A 21,420-nucleotide genomic window follows, 5' to 3' on the forward strand; every position below is an offset into this window, starting at 1 on the left:
TGAGTTGATTTTTGTATATGGTATAGGAAAGGGGTCCTGTTTCATTTTCTGTATATGGCTAGCTAGTTATCCAAGCACCATTTATTGAATAGGGAGTCTTTTGCCCATTGCTTATTTTTATCAACTTTGTTGAAGACCAGATGGTTGTAGGTCATTCTTAAACTGCTGGATTAAATAAGAGCACATCAACTGAGTGTCCAAAGTTACTTTTTGTATCTCTTATACAGAATTCGATTGGCCCACGTTTCACCATATCACTACAGAAATCAGATCCAAGTTACTATATGTGTTCAAAGGTTATTATACAGCAAAATGAATTACATGTATTAAGAACATATGAATGCAGTTACATGCAACAACATGGATTAATATAGCAACAAAATGTTGAACAAAAAGGCAAGTTGAAGACTACATGTAGTATTATATCCTTTTTAGAATATTTAAATAAAAATAAGAAAAATTAAACAATGTTACTTAGACATACTATGTATGTGATAACACGCATGTGCAGGAACAAAATTCAGAACAATGACCACCTCAGGGAGGAGGACAGTACGAGAAGGGAGCACACAGATCTAAATCACTGGTAATTTTCTAGTTCAGTGTTTCTCAAACTTTAATGTGCCTCAGAATCACCTTAATATCTAAATTACTGGGCCCTACCCTCAGAGTTTTCTGATTCAGTAGGTGGGTGATGGGGCCTAAGCATATACATATCGAAAGAAGTTCCAGGTGCTGCTAGTTCTGCTGCTCTGGGGACCACACTCTGAAACCATTTGTTGTTCTTAGAGTGGGTTGTAGGTTCACAGCTGCTCCATTTTATTATTAAATGTATATGCTACTTAAATTAAAGGAAAAAAAAAAGATAAAAAATGAGAGTGTGTTATGAACCAGGGATTAACATTAATTCAATTCTGGGCTCCTGAGGTTTCCTTCCCTAAAAAAAATTCTAGGGTTCCATTACTAAAAGCAAACTTGAGAAACACTATTTTAGAAGAACTTAAAGACCATTAGAAAAATTAGCTATTTTTGAGAAATAAATTCGAAAATTATTCTTTATGTGAACAGTGACAGCATATTGCACTCCACTTTCCTGGATCTCAATAAACTTTGGCAAGAACTTGGCAGATCACAAATCTATTTTTGTTGATTCAACAAAAACTGTTTAAAGACTTCTCTTCCATTCTCAGTTCTTATCCTTCTCTCAAGTGCTGTAGGTAATGATTTTTCATCTTTTTTCTCTCTCCCTCCCTTCCAGATTGATTTAGGCTCTGAGATAAAATTTAGATGACGTTTGTGATATTGACTGGGCATGTGCAGAGCCATATACTCTGTCTTGCAGTATGTCATCCACGGACCGGGTTTAGGCAAACGGCTGAATAAAAACTCTTGCCTACAAGCAGCTGAGCCTAGAGGGGGAAACATTCATAAATATAAAATTACAATCCAAAGCAGGAAACACAGCATGTTATGCAAAGGCAAAGAGGTTCGTCTTCTTTCATAGCCTCTCCTAAACCCGGCGACTCTGAGCTATTTTTCTGGCAAGCCGCAGTCCGTTGGGGCCCTTCGGCGCCGCGGCTTTGGGCCTGCGGAGGGCGCAGGCGCGGATGGGGTGGGGCGGGGCGGGGCGGGGAGGGCGTTGAAGGCCCGCGCTCGGGGCCGAGTTTCACTGGTTTTCCGGTCGGAAGCTGCGGCGCGACCCGGCTGCGCATGCGCCTCTCACACGTGCTGTCAGAACACCGCCTCCTCCGCTTGCGGCCGGTTTGCACCATGCTGCGAAAGTCTGTCCTCCGGCTGCTAGGACGCACGGGGGCTAGTAGGCTCTCTCTCCTGGAGGACTTCGGCCCACGCTACTACACTTTGGGCTCCCTCAGTGCCCGCGATGATGCTCGTGATGCGCGCGCCTACTTCACTACACCCATTTTCTACGTCAACGCGGCGCCGCACATCGGGCACCTGTACTCGGCACTACTGGCGGACGCCCTAAGCCGCCACCGTCGCCTCCGAGGTCCCAGCACGGCCGCCACGCGATTCTCTACTGGTACCGACGAGCACGGGCTCAAGATTCAGCAGGCAGCAGCTACTGCGGGCCTGGCCCCGACCGAGCTATGCGACCGAGTCTCCAAGCATTTCCAGCAGCTTTTCCAGGAAGCCGGTATCTCCTGCACTGATTTCATCCGCACCACGGAGGCCCGGCACCGGGTGGCTGTGCAGCACTTCTGGGGGGTGCTTAAGTCCCGCGGTCTGCTCTACAAGGGCGTCTATGAAGGTTGGTATTGCGCCTCCGACGAGTGCTTCCTGCCTGAGGCCAAGGTCACACGGCAGCTGGGCCCATTGGGGGATTCGTTTCCTGTATCTCTTGAGAGCGGGCATCCAGTCTCCTGGACCAAGGAAGAAAACTACATTTTCAGGCTTTCCCAGTTCCGGGAGCCACTCCAGCGGTGGCTGCGGGGCAACCCTCAGGCGATCACCCCCGAACCATTTCATCACGTAGTTCTTCAGTGGCTGGACGAGGAGCTGCCCGACCTGTCCGTGTCTCGCAGAAGTAGCCACTTGCACTGGGGCATTCCGGTGCCCGGGGATGATTCGCAGACCATCTATGTATGGCTGGATGCCCTGGTCAACTACCTCACTGTAATTGGCTACCCAAATGCTGAGTTCAAATCTTGGTGGCCGGCCACCTCTCATATCATAGGTAAGGACATTCTCAAATTCCATGCCATCTATTGGCCTGCCTTCCTCTTAGGGGCCGGCATGAGCCCGCCACAGCGCATCTATGTCCATTCCCACTGGACAGTCTGTGGCCAAAAGATGTCCAAGAGCTTGGGCAACGTGGTGGATCCTAGGACTTGCCTTAACCGCTATACTGTGGATGGCTTCCGCTACTTTCTCCTGCGGCAGGGCGTCCCCAACTGGGACTGTGACTACTATGATGAAAAGGTGGTTAAGTTGCTGAACTCCGAGTTGGCAGATGCCTTGGGAGGTCTCTTGAACCGATGCACTGCCAAAAGAATAAATCCTTCTGAGACCTACCCAGCCTTCTGCACTACCTGCTTCCCCAGTGAGCCAGGGTTGGTGGGGCCATCAGTTCGTGCTCAGGCAGAGGATTATGCTCTGGTGAGCTCAGTGGCCACTTTGCCAAAGCAGGTAGCAGACCACTATGATAACTTTCAGATATATAAGGCTCTAGAGGCCGTGTCCAGCTGTGTCCGGCAAACTAATGGTTTTGTCCAAAGGCATGCACCATGGAAGCTGAACTGGGAGAGCCCAGTGGATGCTCCCTGGCTGGGTACTGTGCTTCATGTGGCCTTGGAATGTTTGCGAGTCTTTGGGACTTTGCTGCAGCCTGTCACCCCAAGCCTAGCTGACAAGCTGCTGTCCAGGCTGGGGGTTTCTGCCTCAGAGAGGAATCTTGGAGAGCTCTATTTCTTGCCTCGATTCTATGGACATCCATGCCCTTTTGAAGGGAGGAGGCTGGGACCTGAAACTGGGCTTTTGTTTCCAAGACTAGAACCGTCCAGGACTTGGCTGGTGAAAGCCCACCGGACCTAGAAACTGAGTTCTTACCGGCTTGTGGTAAAAAAGCAGATGTGTTATTTTTTTATTTCTCATTTTCAGGGAACTTACACTAGTATTTTCTTAAGTTTGGAATCAAATGAGCACATAAGCTCTGTCCCTGTGAAAAGAGGTTTGTAGGCTTTCAGGTGCCTACTCCTATTCTTCATTTCTCTGTGACCATTGATCATTGTCCTTTGTGCATTGTGTGTCTAAGATGTCTTCAGGGGAAAGATGGGTAAGAGACAGTGTTACTAATGCTGTTCCTTCTTTGTGCCTCCTTCCAAACCACAGTTGTTTGCCCAAGCTACCTCTCATGGCTTGTTTTTCATTGGCCTGGTCTCTGCTTCTCAGGCTAATTAGTTCAGTCACTCCTTTCATTGAGGGTCAGGGTTGGAGGCCCCTTACCGGGGCTTTTACAGGGGGATCCTACCTTGTTACACATGTTGGGTTTCCTGATAAAAAGAGAGTATTTTATTAAACCTTTGAACCAGTGTCCTAGACCAGATGATTTTTGCCCATGTGCATCCCCATTTAAATCCCTACAACTAAGGCTCCCAGCTTTAATAGTCCAGCAGTTGGGTTGTGTAACATCACACTTCAACCAGTAGATGGCTCTAGTTTCACACATTTAATTACTAAAGATTGATGTTTCAGAATATTTAGAATAAATTCGTTTTCTGCTTTCTAATTTTGCAGATCTTTACATTTTTATTGCTTTTCTTAAAATAAGGGATAGCTTTGCAACCACTATTGTTTTAATGGAAAGCAAAAAACCCCCCAAACATCAGAATCCTCGTTCTTTTTCAGACTACTGAAAAATGACATTTACTCTGTTAAATGTTTAATAAATGAATAAGTAAATGTATCAAGTTGTTTATATAATAAATTATAAAACTTGAGGCATTTGGTACGTTAAAAAATTTTAAGATTTGGCCAGGCGCGGTGGCTCAAGCCTGTAATCCCAGCACTTTGGGAGGCCGAGACGGGCGGATCACGAGGTCAGGAGATCGAGACCATCCTGGCTAACACGGTGAAACCTCGTCTCTACTAAAAATACAAAAAAATCATTAGCCGGGCGAGGTGGCGGCGCCTGTAGTCCCAGCTACTCGGGAGGCTGAGGCAGGAGAATGGCGTGAACCCGGGAGGCGGAGCTTGCAGTGAGCCGATCGCGCCACTGCACTCCAGCCTGGGCGACAGAGTGAGACTCTGTCTCAAAAAAAAAAAAAAAAAAAATTTAAGATTTAATATGATTTAAAAATTTGTAAATAGTTCCAAAGGGCAATGTTTTCTTTAAATTTCTTATAGTCTTAATTTTGTTATCCATGTACATAATTTACCTCATGATTTCTTTTGACCAATCAGGATCTATAACACAATATAGAAATTGTGTAATAATTATTATAAATGTTAATACACTTAACTTTCAAGTAATTTTAACTGATTATTTCTTTTGCTTTTTTAAGTTATTAAAGTTTAAAAGTTTGTAAGTACCTTATTCAGATCTGTTCTGTTGCATTCGTTGAAGGTGATGGTGAAAGGAGGAACTGACCAATGCTTCAGGAATCTCAAACTGGATTTAGGAATCTCTCTAAGGCTCCATCAGAGAACATCACAGAGAAGATGTTAGCAATTTATACAGTGACTCCAACATAGTAAGCCAGAGTTATGTCTCATAGGTGATTAGACAGCTGGGCCAAAGTTCAAAAGGAGAACTTGCCTTGGAATACATTCTAAGTATGGTGGCAAGTAGAGAGGGCCCACAGTGAAGTAAACTATTGTACTGGTAGTTCCCCTGGATTTATTCTAGGTGCCACCATTCAGTTCCAGTTTCCATTTATTAATCAGCAAAATGAGGAATTTTTTGTTGGTGGAATGTTGTTTAGAAGAGAATGCTTGAAGGCTTTCTAAAGGTGGAAGGACTGTTTCCACAAATGTTCCTTGAGACCCTTCTTCTTATTAAGTCTGGGCTTTCCACATGACATGTTCAAGTTAACTGCTGGGGTTATTAGCACAGACTACTAGGGCATAGGATGTAGGAGTGTAGTATCTCCTATAGGTGGATAGAGCAGAGAGTGGAAAAAGATAACATGTATTTACATGGATGAAGGAAAACATATTTGAAAACCAGTGAGATGATAACCTCTGCCTTTGAAGTGCTCTTATAGCAGTGTTACAATTCCTACCATGGATAGAGACAGTGTCTTCCACTTGAATGATCTTTCCTATAGCCTAGTGCTGGTCAATACATGGACCTTTGCTTGCTGGAAGGTGTCAGTGGAGTTCTTTTAGTGCAGTCTGTCATTTGTGCAGGCACTTAGCTGGCTACCTGGATATTTGTGATACTGGAGGACAGAAGAACATAGGGGAACCAGATAGGACACAGCGTAATTATTACAAAGACAGGATATTTTAAATGGAGGAATGTGTGGTAAATTGGATCTGACTTCTGTGGTGATACTGAAGATGAACCAGTTGGATTCTCTGTAGGAGACACAATAGATACAGCAAATATTCTTTGAGTATTCAGTGATGTGTTTGAGTTGATCCAGCAGTTTAAGAATAGCAAATGGAGAATAGGTGAAAACTGGAGGAGATGTACTTCCAAGAGGGGGCATGCTAACCACTTTTGGTAGAAGATGATACACTTGTAGAATTCCCTACTCCAGCACTGTTAATACTTTATCTGGCATTTTCTGGATTCCTTCACCAGAAAGTAAGTGTCTTCCAAATACTACCCTTGAAGTTCTCAGATACTCATTTTGGTATGTTCCTGGAAGCAGTATTGCAGGAGGTGATAGAGCACTGCCTAGATCAGGTATTCATGGATGTCACATTAGGAGAGTAATAAAAAGACGTCAACTCACTCAGCAGACTGTAATCCTCTGCGAAGTCATGTGAGAAGTGGGCAATGCATATTTTAAGTGGCACCATTATATATTGGAGGGCTGTTTCACAAGTGAACTCATAGATTAGACACCTCAGAAGTCAGAAGACCTGTGGCTATAGGAAGGATCATAAGAAATATATATAATCTCTGATTTTATTGAAACCTCAGTTTATTCTGCATGTAGACCTCATTATTTCTCTTAAGAATCTGTGGACTTGTAGGGGCTATGAAGAGCCCAATAAATTGAATACTAAGTTGATGTCAGAGTACTTAAGAAGGGCCTAGGCTGGAACATGGGCCCTGGGACACTGGTCTTCCCCTTTCCCCCCACCCCTCAAGGTGGTTGTTCCTGTGATTGGCACTGAGCTCTTTAGCTCTGGGAAATGTCAAAACTGAAGTGAAACCAGTAGTTGGTCAGGTTGTGAGCCCTCATTGAGGATGACATCATCATGAAGTGAGACCTGGGTGCTGGTGGGTCCTTGCCTTGTCTTTTGTCAGAAAGTGAATATCAATGGACCTAAAAGGGTGTGGACATATTGACAGCCATTTGTCTATTTTTGCAGCAATGATTTACTAGTTCAGGGAGCTTGGGAGGAGCTAGGACACAGGGGTAACCAAGAGCACAGATTCTAGAAGAAAGTCCTTGAGTCTCTTGTATAACTAAGATAGTATAATATATGTAATTTCAGCACAACAAAACTCGTCCTGCCCCTTCCTCTTGCAGGAATTTTGGAGAGGATTGGTTAACTTATCAAGAGGAACACACCAACTTTGGAGGTTAATAACGGCAATAACCTAGGTTAATGGGAATTTTAACCTTTTAAGAAGAGTATCTTATTCTTTCTGGAGACAGGATAGGAGAAGCCCAGGTTAAGCTTCCTTCCTATGTCACCAATAACTACTTTGAGCAGAGGGGAAGGGACTAACCAGTTTAGAGGTGAAATTAGCTTCTTCTCTTTAGTAGGTAGTCTTGGGTTACCCAGAATAGATCCTGTGAATTAAAGGAACTACCTAGCAGGAAACAGTTGTCCATATTTAAATACTTTGTTTAGGATTGTATCACCATTAGTTTCTACTTTTCATGATGAGGGATGGAAACTGGAAGGAACTACACACCAAGAGGATCTTCCTATGGCCCCGACAACTAGAAATAATATATCCTCTACCGTGCCTCTTCTGATGAGTACCACTTGGGAGGTTCAGCCATACCTGGATGTTCACCAAGGTAAGCAAAGCATAGTACATATGTTTCATCCTTGGCCTTGAGCTGAATTTCACTCCCTTAGCTAATGGCACAGTATACTCACCACGGATTTTAAAGTCCACTGCTCCTCACTTAAGAACAGGATGGTGTGAGGTGTCAAGATGTTTCAGGAAACCAAGTGTACCATCTACAAGAAGAAAATTATAGCTCCAAGGAGAGATGAGCCCTGCCGTTGAGTCACTTCTGGATGAAACATCTGCAGAGGGCCTGACTCACTGGGTTAGCTGAAGGGACAGACCCAGGAGTAACTATGGAAATGGAGGATGCCACCTTTCTTAGATTATGGTGTGGGAGAAATGGTACTAACACCTCTGTGCTACTGCTATTAAGGCCATGTCTTGTACATGTACTCCTCATTAGTTGAGAATCAATTGTTTATGGGATTTAACATGATGATGAAGCTTCAAAAACTAGATAATGATTGTTATAGCTTGGTATCATCATACTATTCTCTTAATACATTCCATAAAAATATGACCAATTACACATTTTTTCCTGATTGTATATTTTTGGAACACATTAAATAAAACAACTTCAGTAGTTTGGCTTCCTTTGAAACCAGTCCAGAAGCTTCTATTGGTTAAAAAGCTATAGATATTAAAAATATAAAGTTAATAAACGTGGTATACATCTTAGGTTAATCACAAAATAATACAAATAGAATGTATTTCTTTCAAGCCAGATGAAAAGAGACGTGAAAGAAAACAACAGAAGCCAGGAAAGAACAATGCAATAGAAGGCAGGGAGGAGAAAAAAGAGGCAAAGAAATAGGAAAAATATTGTAAATAGCCCAAAATAAAATGGCAGAAATAAATACAAATATGTCAGTAATTGTAATAAAATAAAACTTCATGAGTCTTTTGTCAAAAGACAAAACTATTCAAAATTAAATTTAAAAAGCAATATATGTAGTTAAAAGGGATATACTTAAACATAGAAGAAACTAAGACATATGAAGAAACACTAGGCATATATTAAAAGAAAGCTGGTATAGCAATATTAATATTACATAATCTATACGAGGGAGAAACTATTACTAAAAAAGTAGAATTTAATGTAAAAGTAATAATGCACCAAGTTACAATTATAAACTTGTATTACCTAACCACATAGCCTCAAAATGTAAAAAGCGAAGATTGAAAATTACAAGAAATGTTCAAGTCTATTAAAAAAAAGGCCCACACGGTAAAAGTGTAACTCATACTAGACATTAGCATTTCAGTCTTTAATGCTTACTACTAAGTGTATCATCACTGCTAAATGTCGGAAAAAAAAATTAAGGCAGTCAAGGTTTTGTGACTCTAAAACTTTGTCTTTTTCCATCTATACCTGTGTGAAAATAACAGCTTGCTTTTTGAATATAACTGTCAGCCAAATATACCTATTCAGTAGGTCCTTTCAGTGGGTTATTAAAAGGGGGGAATCACATGGCCATAATTTTGCCAAATTTTCTGTTAGTTCAGTAATAAGTTGAGGGGACAGAACCAACAGTTCTGTATTCCTTACTTGTGTTCTCTCATTTATTTTTCCCATTAGCGCCTTGAGGTACTCTTCCTGTGTTTAACCCATTTTATGCCTGAGGTTGCAATTTTTTGAATTTTTGCAATCAGACCTTGGTGATGATCTTGATCTGTAGGATATAAAATAACCCCCACATGCTTGGCGTTCCAATATTGGAACACTAGGCATAAAAGGCTAATGAGAAACTGAGGTACAGTGATTAAGCAACTTGGCTAGGGTTATACAGCTTGTAAAAGAGAAGACCCTGGGACTCAATCTTGTGTTAATGCCAAAGCCTTAGCGCCACCTTTAGTACCAACACCACAATCAGTCAATGTGTATATACTGAGGGCATTGTTTTAAGTATCGTGGGGAAGAGGAAGTAGTATAATGAGATTTAAAGATCTGAAGATGAAAAGTCCAAATAAGAACCTTGAACTGAAATACATCAGTTAGTGTTTCAAGATGAGGAATCAGTTTCTTGATAGCCAGATTATGAAACTGATGAGTGCCAAAATAGAAATTCAGAAAAATATACTTACCTTTATCATGAAATATGGTATATTTCACTTTTGCTTTTAGTATTTTCTTTTATATCCTAAACCTGCTTATGTGTGCTGGTGCAAATTGTTAAAATTTTAAATAACTGTATAGTTCCTATTTTTGTTTGTCCTTATTTTCTTGTTTCTTAATTTTAGAACGATGTTACAATTTCTAGAATCCAGCAGTTCTCTAAATGAAAGTATATAGTCATAAATTCATGAATCTAAGTATTTTTTAATGATATTTTACTAATTGTTTAAATACACATTTATCTCTGAACATGAAAGCATCAGTATTCATAAGTTTTATCTGAATTAACTATTATAGTAACAAAGCCAGAGAATTTTACTAGAAGCCACAAACACTGAAACTTTTTCATACATAGTTTTAATACAAATGAACTTATTAATATGACATCCATTTATTAACAATTTAAGTTCTATGAATTTATCAAACATTTATTACTATATTCTTATATCCTTCCTAACAAGCCTGCAGAAACCAGATTAAATACCCTTGACTGTGGTTATTACCAAAGCAAATACCACCCCGTTAGCTAAAATGCCACAGATCGGATAATTCCTGGTGAATTATACACGTCATATCACAGTTGAGACAAGCTCTTATGCCCCCAAACTAAGAGACTTTACTATGAATTGCATAATAAATACACAATGCTGTATTTTACAGTTTTTTCTGTTTTGTTGGACATGATGTGTCTTTGAAGAACTGTGTTGAGTCTTTTTATATATGTCTCTTAGCTATCATCTAAAATGTATTTAAAAAATATCAACAGGCATTAAAGTTCTTGCTAACTTGGAAGGCCAGGAAGACCTATATTTTTATTCTATGTTTAAATAATTTTTTCAGGATTCTGTCTAAATGCAAGCAGTATAGTCCCATAGCAAAGCATGTATGCATGCTTTTTCATTTTTTTTTTTTTTTTTTGTATGGCAGGTTATGACTTTTTGACAGACTCAGATTGATAGATCATACAAAATGTCCTGATGGCATATTTAGATGACCTTTAAAGCTCACTTAAGGAGTTTATAAAGACTTTCTCTTTCTTTTTTTTTTTTTTTGAGATGGAGTCTCACTCTGTCGCCTAGGCTGGAGTGCAGTGGTGTGATCTCAGCTCACTGCACCCTCTGCCCCCGCCCCCCAGTTCAAGCAATTCTCCTGCTTCTGCCTCCTGAGTAGTTGGGATTACACCCCGCCCGGCTAATTTTTGTATTTTTAGTAGAGGTGGGGTTTCACCATCTTTGCCAGGCTGGTCTTGGATTCCTGACCTTGTAAGGTAAGCAAGGCCTCCCAAAGTCCTGGGATTACAGGCATGAGCCACCGCGCCCGGCTTATAAAGACTTTCATAAAGAGTCTTCAATTTTGGTAAATTGAAGTTACTGCGTTAATTTTTTATATTTAAATTTCTGTAAAGTTTATGTTACAGAAACATCCTATATTTTATGTAAAAAGCAAACCAGTACTGAGTTCTGTTTGATTTTATAAGTAATTACTGGAATATTATATCAAGTTAAAATGTTTAAGCAACCTATTTATAGAAGAAAATTGTAAGTACTAACATAAGCAAATTTTTGAAAATATGTATATGGTTAATTGCATGAAAGCTGATGATTGCATTTTCATGCCATTTTAAGAGTTGAAAAAAGTTTTTTTTGGCTTGGCTATAAAGGAAATATTTTTAACATTCATTGTGATATTGTTTGACCTACTACAAAAAATAATAGTCCTCCAAGTAGTAAATTCTTTATTTAAATGTTACGTACATAACCATCAGCCTCTAGAAGGTAGTTAATTCATAACAAATTTTAAATAAAACACTTTTGGTTGTAATTGATGTCCTAAAATTAGTTTTTTAGCTTAAGGAGAATATGTAGCACTTCTTTTTCCATAATCCATGGAGATGATCTAAAAGTGGAGCTATCAGCACTGGGGCATAAAACCAATATAAATGTATAACTGTGTAGCCATTCTAAAAACCTAAATCAGTATGATATCGAAAAAGAGGAAAAGTAGTGAAATTTTATTGCTTAACACAGAGAGAAGGGGACTAGCCAAGTTGAACCAAGTTACTGAAACCACATCATTGGTAAGTTGGCTGAGGTAGATGTTTAAATATTCAGTATGTGAAGGCAGGTAGGAAGGTGAGTCTGAGCTCAAGAGTTTTAAACAAACTGTCTAAACAGCTAGGGCACAAGCATGAAAATCTATTTGGTAAACACAGTGAGAAGTGACAACGTGCTAGCAGTCCTTGCTCGCTCTCGGCGCCTCCTCGGCTTGGGCGTCCACTCCGGCCGCTCTTGAGCAGCCCTTCAGCCTGCCACTGCACTGTGGGAGCCCCTCTGGGCTGGCCGAGGCCGGGCCGGCTCCCTCTACTTGTGGGGAGGTGTGGAGGGAGAGGCTCGCACAGGAACCCAGGCTGTGCACGGTGCTCACGGACTCGGCAGGCCCCGCACTCCGGAGCGGCCGGATGGCGCCGCCCGCCCCAGGCAGAGGGGCTTAGCACCCGGGCCAGCAGCTGCAGAGGGTGCGCTGGGTCCCCCAGCACTGCGGCCGGCCGCCCGCACCACGTTGGAAAACTCGGTGGGCCTCGGCCGCCTCCCTGCGGGGCAGGGTTTGGGACCTGCAGCCTGCCATGCTGGAGCCCGCACCCCCACCGTGGGCTCCCGCATAGCCCAGCCTCCCCTACGGGGGCCGCCCCTGGCTCCGCGGTCAAGTGCCATTGACGGCCCAAGAACTGAGGAGTGCAGGAGCGCAGGGCAGGACTAACGGGCAACTGTGCCCCTGGGCACAGCACGGGACCCAGTAGGTGAAGCCAGCTGGGCTGCTGAGTCACGTGGGGACTGGGAGAACTTTTATGTGTACCTGGAGTATTGTAAATGCACCAATCAGCACTTTGTGTCTTGCTCAAGGATTGTAAATGCACCAATCAGTGCTCTGTGTCTAGCTAATCTAGTGGGGACTTGGAGAACTTTGGTGTCTAGCTGAAGGATTGTAAATGAACCAATCAGCACTCTGTGTCTAGCTCAAGGTTTGTAAACGCACCAATCAGCACTCTTTCAAAATGGACCAATCAGCTCTCTGTGAAATGGACCAATCAGCAGAATGTGGGTGGGGCCAGAAAAGGGAATAAAAAGAGGCAATGTATGCCAGCAGGAGAAACCAGCTCTGGTCCAATTTTAGGCGGTGGAAGGTTTGGTGTTTTATTTGTTTGCAATGAATTTTTCTACTGTTGGTTGATTGGTTTCGTGCTGCCTTTATGAGCTGTAACACTCAGCGAGAAGGTCTGCAGTTTTACTCCTGAGGTTAGGAAGACCAGGAACCCACCAAAAAGAACGAACTATTCCAGACGTACTGCTTTTATGAGCTGTAACACTCACCGCGAACGTCTGAGGCTTCACTCCTGAAGTCAGCAAGACCAGGTAACCACCAGAAGAAAGAAACTCTGGACACATGTGAACGTGTGAAGGAACAAACTCCGTACGCACCATCTTTAAGAACTGTAACACTCACCATGAGGGTCTGTGACTTAAATCTTGAAGTCAGTGAGACCAAGAACCCATGAATTCCGGACACAATAGGAGCGTTGCTGCGTTTATTTTAATTTTTCCTTGGACATAAGGAAATAGACAACATTAGGATATTAAATATGTTACTGTAATTGAAAGCTATTCTCACAGACAGTTGGAAATAGTCTAAATAAAATAATGTTAACAGGTTAACTGAAGTCAGTATGTGGGTACCTATATGGGGCAGAAAAGATTTATGTGTATTAGTATCTTTTAAAATATTTTGCGTAATAGTGTAGGTACTAAAGGATTTTAGGAAATTTATGTGTTGCTACAAATATATAAATGAATATTGTGTAGCATTTTGGTACCAAATTAGACATGTTAAAAGCAAAGATGCTGAGTATGATTAGCAATTAATACATACTGTACTAAAACCATCTCAAATTGTTAATGAATAAAATTATCCTTTAGATGTTTTCTCCAAAACATCAAAGGAAAAAAATATGCTTTTTAGTTATACTTTTAATATTTAGGAAACGTTTATATACTATCATTGTGTTTCACAACTATATGAGGTTAAAGAGAGTTTTGTCTCTCTCTTCTTTTTTATAGCATGATTTATAAAAATGTTGATAATTAAAAGTTAAAGCATTGATCTTTTATAGTTATTAAAGCTATTTTTGCTATCATGGATATGTTACATTACAAAATAAGAGCCAAATATCACAATTTAAGCCGAGTAAGTTTTTTGGGGGGAATACATTAATTTTCCTACCACCTCTGTTCTTCTGTACTTTGTATTTGGAGTGAGAAAGTAACATATAATCTTTGGAGAACTGAACGAAAGTAATGTGGAAGCACATCAATACGTTTATGGTAAAGAGCCAATTGCCTAAAATAAGCTAAGAAAAACACTTCAATATCAGTGTTTTTTGAATATATAATGACTCTCAAAATTTGCCGTGTGGAACAAAAATGCTTTGCTGTACACTTGAATAAGCCTGAATAATATAGGATTAACATGTATGCCAAAAACATCAGACAAGCTGAATATGAAATAGATTGTTTCATGGTATTTTGACTAGGGCTCTAATAACACTCTACTGGGCTTGTTCTACACAGCATGTTACTTTAAAAATAACTGGCTGGGTGCGGTGGCTCACGCATGTAATCCCAGCACTTTTGGGAGGGTGAGGCAGGCAGATCACGAGGTCAGGAGATCAAGACCATCCTGGCTAACACGGTGAAACCCTGTCTCTATTAAATATACAAAAAAATTAGCTGGGCGTGGTGGCAGGTGCCTGTAGTCCCAGCTATTCTGGAGGCTGGGGCAGGAGGATGGCATGAACCTGGGAGGTGGGGCTTGCAGTGAGCCGAGAGGGCGCCACTGCACTCTAGCCTGGGTAACAGAGTGAGACTCTTGTCTCAAAAAAATAAAATAATAAAATAAAATAAATAAAATAGTAAAAGCTGCAGAACTCAGGCCTGTAATCCCAGCACTTTGGGAGGCTGAGGCAGGCGGATCATCTGAGATCAGGAGTTTGAGACTAGCCTTGCCAACATGGTGAAACCCTGTCTATTAAAAATACAAAATTAGTAGGGCGTGAGGGCAGGCGCCTGTAATCCCAGCTACTCAGGAGGCTGAGGCAGGAAAATCGCTTGAACCCAGGAGGCAGAGGTTGCAGTGAGCCGAGATTGTGGCATGGCAATTCAGCCTGGGGGACAAGAGTGAGACTTCGTATCAGAACAAAACAAAACAAAAAACCAAAAACAGAACAAAAAAACTGCAGAAAAAAAAATTAAATAGATGGAGTGGCCTTAGGGTGTGCCAAAATATTCTTTCATATAACTATGCCATTACATTTTATTCCTTAATCTAAATATTTGAGCTCAGAAACATTAGTACATTATCTTTTATGAGACAAGGTAAAATAAAATTACCTAAAGTTATTATTGGGTTATCTTCCTAATATGAGATGATTTTTTATGTATAATTCTTATTCTTGCCCAACAGAAGGACAAATCAACTTTAGATGTTATAATGGATGTGAAATTAAAATAGTAAAATCCTAGTATTTCCTAGTATTGTGCAATCGAATTTTATTAAAGGCCAGAATAAATTTCCATGTAGTCAATGTAAATATTGCTTATTTATGTAACTTATTTTTATTGTTTTATTAATCTAATCTTCTATAAAAGGCGTATAGTGTTTTTAGAGAAGAAAGTTGGGATATATATTAAACAGGCAATATTTAAAGAAAAGTTACTGTGGCAATTATTTAATTTTAAAATGTTCTAGTTACAGTGGCATTTTTTAATTGTAAAAAGTTTCTCTAATTCTGTAAAAGCAGGCAATCATAGCTTCTTTGTATTTAAAAGGTGAAATATGCGTGGTGGCTCATGCCTGTCCATCGTGGCTAACACGGTGAAACCCCGTCTCTACTAAAAATACACACACACACACACACACACAAAAATTAGCCAGGCGTGGTGGTGGGCGCCTGTAGTCCCAGCTACTCCGGAGGCTGAGGCAGGAGAATGGCATGAACCCGGGAGGCGGAGCTTGCAGTGAGCAGAGATCGCGCCACTGCACTCCAGCCTGGGGAACAAAGCGAGAGTGTGTCTCAAAAAAAAAAAAAAGGTGAAACATGTAAATTTGATTCAGTTAAGGTTAATGTTTTAAAAGCCTGGAAACCTCACAAACAAAGATCTGAATGAAAGATAAAAAGGAATATTGACAGTGTCACTATGTTATAGGAAGAAATATGTATTGAGTCTAACATGATATATGCAGTGAATGCTTATACTTATTAAGATACCTTAAGGGGCCGGACGTGGTGGCTCACGCCTGTAATCCCAGCACTTTGGGAGGCTGAGGCGGGCAGATCACGAGGTCGGAAATCGAGACCATCCTGGTTAACACGCTGAAACCCTGTCTCTAGCAAAAATAGAAAAAATTAGCCTGGCGTGGTGGGGGGGCGCCTGTAGTCCCAGCTACTCGGGAGGCTGAGGCAGGAGAATGGCATGAACCCGGGAGGTGGAGCTTGCAGTGAGCCGAGATTGTGGCATTGCACTCTGGTCTGGGCTACAGAGCCAGACTCCATCTCAAAATAAATAAATAAATAAATAAATAAAGATGCCATAAGGAATAAGGATCTTTATACTTCATGTATGGATGGCCAAAGAGGGCCAAAAATAGATATGGAGATGATCCAGATAATCATTAAGTATATTAAAGAATAGTGTCAATTTTGGCCATTGTAATTGGTATAAAATAAAAATATGACAGATTTCTGGATATTTTATATATATACAGATTATATTTTATAGATAGTTTGCCAACATTTCTAATATAAACTTAAGAGTTTGAAATGTTTCATCAAAACATTTAATACATGTAAAATATACACAAAGTTAAATGCAGTAAAATCAAAATAATGTAGAAACTAGAATCTACTTGACATATCTCCCTAGCAAGATAGTGTTTTTTTTTTTTTTTTAACTGTAATATATTATACAAATGGTCTGTTGCTACGCATGCATATTCTGTACATGCCATGGCTATGTCTACAAATATGAAACAGCTGGAATAAAATGGAAAAATCTAAACACCAAAGATGTTTTTATGTGGTTGTATATGAAATTATCATGTTGACAAAATAGCCAGATAATAACTAAATTTTTCAAACTCAAGATTTTTGTTGTCTTATAGTGTAACCTTTGTTCTATTTGTTACAGATTATAAGTCTATGTTACTTAAGTGTGTGAATGAAAAAGGAAACATTTAGTTTATCCTGCACCTCCAATGTTCTGGTTACTAAGATTTCTTTAATTCTCTTATAAAAGCAAAAACATTTAACCTTAAGCACATCCAAACCCTCATATTTGTTACCAGATCACATTTGGACCTAGTTGTTTTTTATTATTGGACAAAATAGTTACCCAAGATTCTACTTAACAGAATCAGTAGATGAAGGTGGAGTAAGAATTGAATCCTCTGCTCTGAAATCTTTTCTAGGATGAAAGTGTGGGCTTTGAGAATATCAAGGTTTCAAACCTACAGAAGACAGCTGAGAAAAGCTTCTCACAGAATCTAACCTTGGTTCCTATTAAGAGATTTAAAGAAAATTAAGGTTTTAATGCATTTTAAATGGCTCTAATTTTATAATTACTTCAGGGAAAGATTTAAAAAATCAGATTAACTGGGCCTGGATTCTGTGGAGAGAAGGTGTGTTTTAGGAAATTCCCACTAGAAAAAGTAGGTGACCTTATAACCTGCTGCTGCACAAGGAGGCATTCTAGGGCTATAAAAAGAGACTCACTTCAAGGGATCTGAGGCCACATCCAATGGTATTTCTAAATTATTAGATTATGCTTTCTTTGTATCATCCCTGAACTTTGGTAAAGATTTGTTGAAAAAAAGATTTATGAACTTATGATATACAAAATTAAGAGCAGATCTGATAGGTAATAAAGCAACTATCCAAAGAAAATCAGAGAATAATTAATATACTACTTCATGTTAATAGAGTAACATCCTGTTAAAACATGCAATGAATAGACTCTGTGTTCCAACAAATGATTTTTATTCGATCCACTGCTGAACATAAGGATCCTTTGAGATATTGTTTTGTTCAAGAAACTGAGATAAGGAAATTTCAGTTAAGGCATCCATAATGAGTAAATGCCTACTTCAGGAGTCAGGATATAACCAAATCCTTTTACCTAAAAATCTTGTAATTTTCTCTGCCTGCTTTAAGTGATTTGAGTTGTGATTGAAGAAGAATGCAAGTATCAAGGAGGTGGGGTTAACCTCATAAAGATGAACACAACTTTTGAAGTAGCACTTAGGCCAAATCAGCTGCTCAGCCTGCATCTAACAACAGAAATTTAATACTAAGTGTTCTGTTAGTTTTTCCAAAAACTTAACTAGGGACTTACATAGTTAAGGGAAATTAGCTAAAGATTCTAAGGTAAAAGGCAATTTTTTTGTAAAGAGGTATGTTTGATTATATATCGTAATTTTCATGATTTGGGTACATAGGCCACTCTGCTGACTTACCAAAACATTGAGCATGTCTACCAACAATCAAATAATTTGCCACTGCTGGAATAGGTAAGTATCAGGAGCAAGTAATAAAAATAATGGATAATTTCTTATGGCATATAAGACCTAGATAACTCTAGGGTCAAGTGTTTTAAATTGTGCAATTACACAGAGAGTTTATTCTTATCAAGTATCTTAAAGCAATATGAATAAGCTCTGTGTAAATGCACAATTATCACTTGTGAAGTCATAAGATAGTCTTTCAACTAGAAAAGAAACACATTTATGGTGTATTTTAATAATAAGTTAAAGGTGGTTTATCAAAATCAGTGTTGTGAAAAAAATTCACTGCAATGACAGACTGTATTTAACCTTAGGCACTGTTATAATTTTTGAGCTAAAAATACTTCAGTGGGCAATTATGATAATGACCCATTTACCTTAGAGCCACATCAAGTTTTATCAGTATAAAAAGTCTGGTACCTGTCATTAGGATGTAAAAAGGAACACTAAACTAGAATAACCCTTTCCCAAAATAGCAAATTCTACATGGAGGGCCTGTACTAAGACTGATACATGCCTACATTGTGGCAATTAGCAAGAAAAATGGAAAGGAAGAAAGAAGAAAAATAACATTTATTTTTGGTGAATTTTATTCTTTCATAAGCAGTGGAAATGTGCCATGTTCCCAATACACAAAGAGGACATGGCACAGCCTCTAGGTATCTTTTGCTATGGCAGGGATTAAAGTTTTTCTGGGATACCTTAGAAGTTCTTTCTTCTCACGCTGTGTTCATTCTTATATTTCCCAGAATGCTGACTTGCACGCTTCTAAAGAAAATTAAATTCTGGGGTAATTTATTTCCACTATTTTGGTTAGAAAACTGGTTCATATTTAGGTTACTTGATAAAAGCATGATTAAACAGTTTTATGTTTATCACAATTTGTTTCTTTTCTTTAGAAATGAAATATTTTCTGATTCAGATTCACAGATGCTAAAGGGATTAGAGTACACTTTTATTCGAATTAGATTTAATTTTGGTGATTCAAGGAAAGATGGTGCATAATTCTTACATGGGACAAACATTATTTTTGAAAAGCATTGTGTTAAGGAACTTCCCTCTCACTCCTCCTACCCTCCTCCCGCCGCCACTCCCCAGAAATCACTTGCTTCCTCGAAGGTGACCATTTATTAGTAAAAGAAAGTTCTGAGTTCTAACACTTAATAGTAATGTCACCTTGGGAAATTCTCTTAACCTTTCTGAGCTTCACTTCTTTCCTAAAAAAGTGCCTGATTATCTAAAAGAATATTGAGTGGATAAAATGAGATAATGCATGTGAGTGAAGTGCTTGTAAATTGTAAGGTGCTATATAAGGTATTACTCTTGTTTTGAAATAATATAGTGTGAAAAAATGTGATATTTTAAGCAGGACTTCATAGCACATCATCAACAAAGTTAATACCATTTTCACTTCGAATATTATCGTAGACTTTGAACAATCTTCAGTGATTTAAGCAAAGCTTTTCTGTAGAAGAGTGAACACAGGTTAAGTTACCAAAATTTCAAGACTAGTATCTTAAGACTATTCCATAGTTATAGACTCTGTTTCTTCATATATAAAGTAAGGGATAATAGGATCTCTGGGATTTATTTGAGTCCTTAAATTATATAATTCTATGATTTCATATTTATAACATAGCAAAATAGGCTTATATCTAAACATAAGTCAATCTGTTTATATAGCTGTATAAGTCACTGGCTAAAGTGGAAACCATAAGGCTTCAAGGGTTAAAGTAATAAAGCAGTCCAGGCCTAGCCTCTACAGCTTAATCCCTTTTTAGGCCACACTTTTTGATCCTGATTTAATGTTACATTTATTGTGTAATATATTAATAGGAATATTAGTTATATTCTAATTTCCCTGAGACAGTCTAGGCTTACACTTACTAGAATTTTAGTTTTGAAAAACAGTTTTTGAATAGGATGATTTTATAGGCTTATTAACATGGCAAACTTCTCTGTTGGCCAATAAACACATATTTCAAAACATATGTAATTTTAATTCTTTTTGGTGCCCCGTTTCCCTCTTAAGTATTCATATTTGGATGATAAGTAGATGATTACCCCATATAAGGCCTCTGAGCAGAGATCAGCAAAGTCAAGAACTGTCTGACTATTACAAGGAGCAGAAGATAAAGCAGAATTTGATATGACTGATGAAACATCAGAGGACCTTGTCTATAGGTGAATCACCTTGATTTCTATATAGATAATAAAAATCAAGTCTGCTGCTCATCAATGCAGGTGGGGGTGAGATTCCAGAGGAAATATGTGTTGGAGAACAAGGACTCCTAATTCTGAGTCCATATAATGTTGTTTCAGAGAAGGTTAAACTAATAATTACATTGGAACTTGACATGTGTCTAAGGATGTAATCAGTTCTGAGAAGAGATGTAGTTATGTTACTACACATGACCTTTTTCAGGCAGACTGTAATTGTAAGTCTGTCTTACTTTAATAGAACTAACAGTACTTTATTTAAATAAAGATGAGATTTCTTTTTTTTTTTTTTTAAATTTATTTATTATTATTATACTGTAAGTTGTAGGGTACATGTGCATAACGTGCAGGTTTGTTACATATGTATACTTGTGCCATGTTGGTCTGCTGCACCCATCAACTCGTCATTTACATCAGGTATAACTCCCAATGCAATCCCTCCCCCCTCCCCCCTCCCCATGATAGGCCCCGGTGTGTGATGTTCCCCTTCCCGAGTCCAAGTGATCTCATTGTTCAGTTCCCACCTATGAGTGAGAACATGCGGTGTTTGGTTTTCTGTTCTTGTGATAGTTTGCTAAGAATGATGGTTTCCAGCTGCATCCATGTCCCTACAAAGGACGCAAACTCATCCTTTTTTATGGCTGCATAGTATTCCATGGTGTATATGTGCCACATTTTCTTAATCCAATCTGTCACTGATGGACATTTGGGTTGATTCCAAGTCTTTGCTATTGTGAATAGTGCTGCAATAAACATACGTGTGCATGTGTCTTTATAGCAGCATAATTTATAATCCTTTGGGTATATC

At 39.3% G+C, this 21,420-nt stretch overlaps 2 protein-coding genes and 1 long non-coding RNA gene across 3 annotated transcripts in view; 2 read left to right on the forward strand and 1 right to left on the reverse strand.

Annotated features, from left to right (window-relative positions):
- The window catches only part of RFTN2 (raftlin family member 2), a 111,461-nt gene extending 109,904 nt beyond the window's left edge, over positions 1-1,557 (reverse strand). The window contains exon 1 of the mRNA XM_009182693.4: positions 1,444-1,557. The gene's annotated coding sequence lies outside the window, so the exon portion shown is untranslated. The remainder of the gene's footprint in view (positions 1-1,443) is intronic.
- A 118-nt stretch (positions 1,558-1,675) lies between these two features.
- Positions 1,676-4,454, forward strand: MARS2 (methionyl-tRNA synthetase 2, mitochondrial). Its single transcript, XM_003907769.4, has one exon. It carries the CDS (start codon positions 1,711-1,713, stop codon positions 3,550-3,552), a length of 1,842 nt encoding a protein of 613 aa, XP_003907818.3. The 5' UTR covers positions 1,676-1,710; the 3' UTR covers positions 3,553-4,454.
- Positions 4,455-4,769: 315 nt separating this feature from the next.
- LOC110740921 lies at positions 4,770-10,820 on the forward strand. Its single transcript, XR_002516219.2, has 2 exons — positions 4,770-5,210; positions 7,498-10,820. It is a non-coding gene; the product is annotated as an uncharacterized LOC110740921 (long non-coding RNA).
- Positions 10,821-21,420: the final 10,600 nt, after the last annotated feature.

The sequence above is a fragment of the Papio anubis genome, chromosome 10 (assembly GCF_008728515.1).
Source record: "Papio anubis isolate 15944 chromosome 10, Panubis1.0, whole genome shotgun sequence".
Classification (NCBI taxonomy): Eukaryota; Metazoa; Chordata; class Mammalia; order Primates; family Cercopithecidae; genus Papio; species Papio anubis.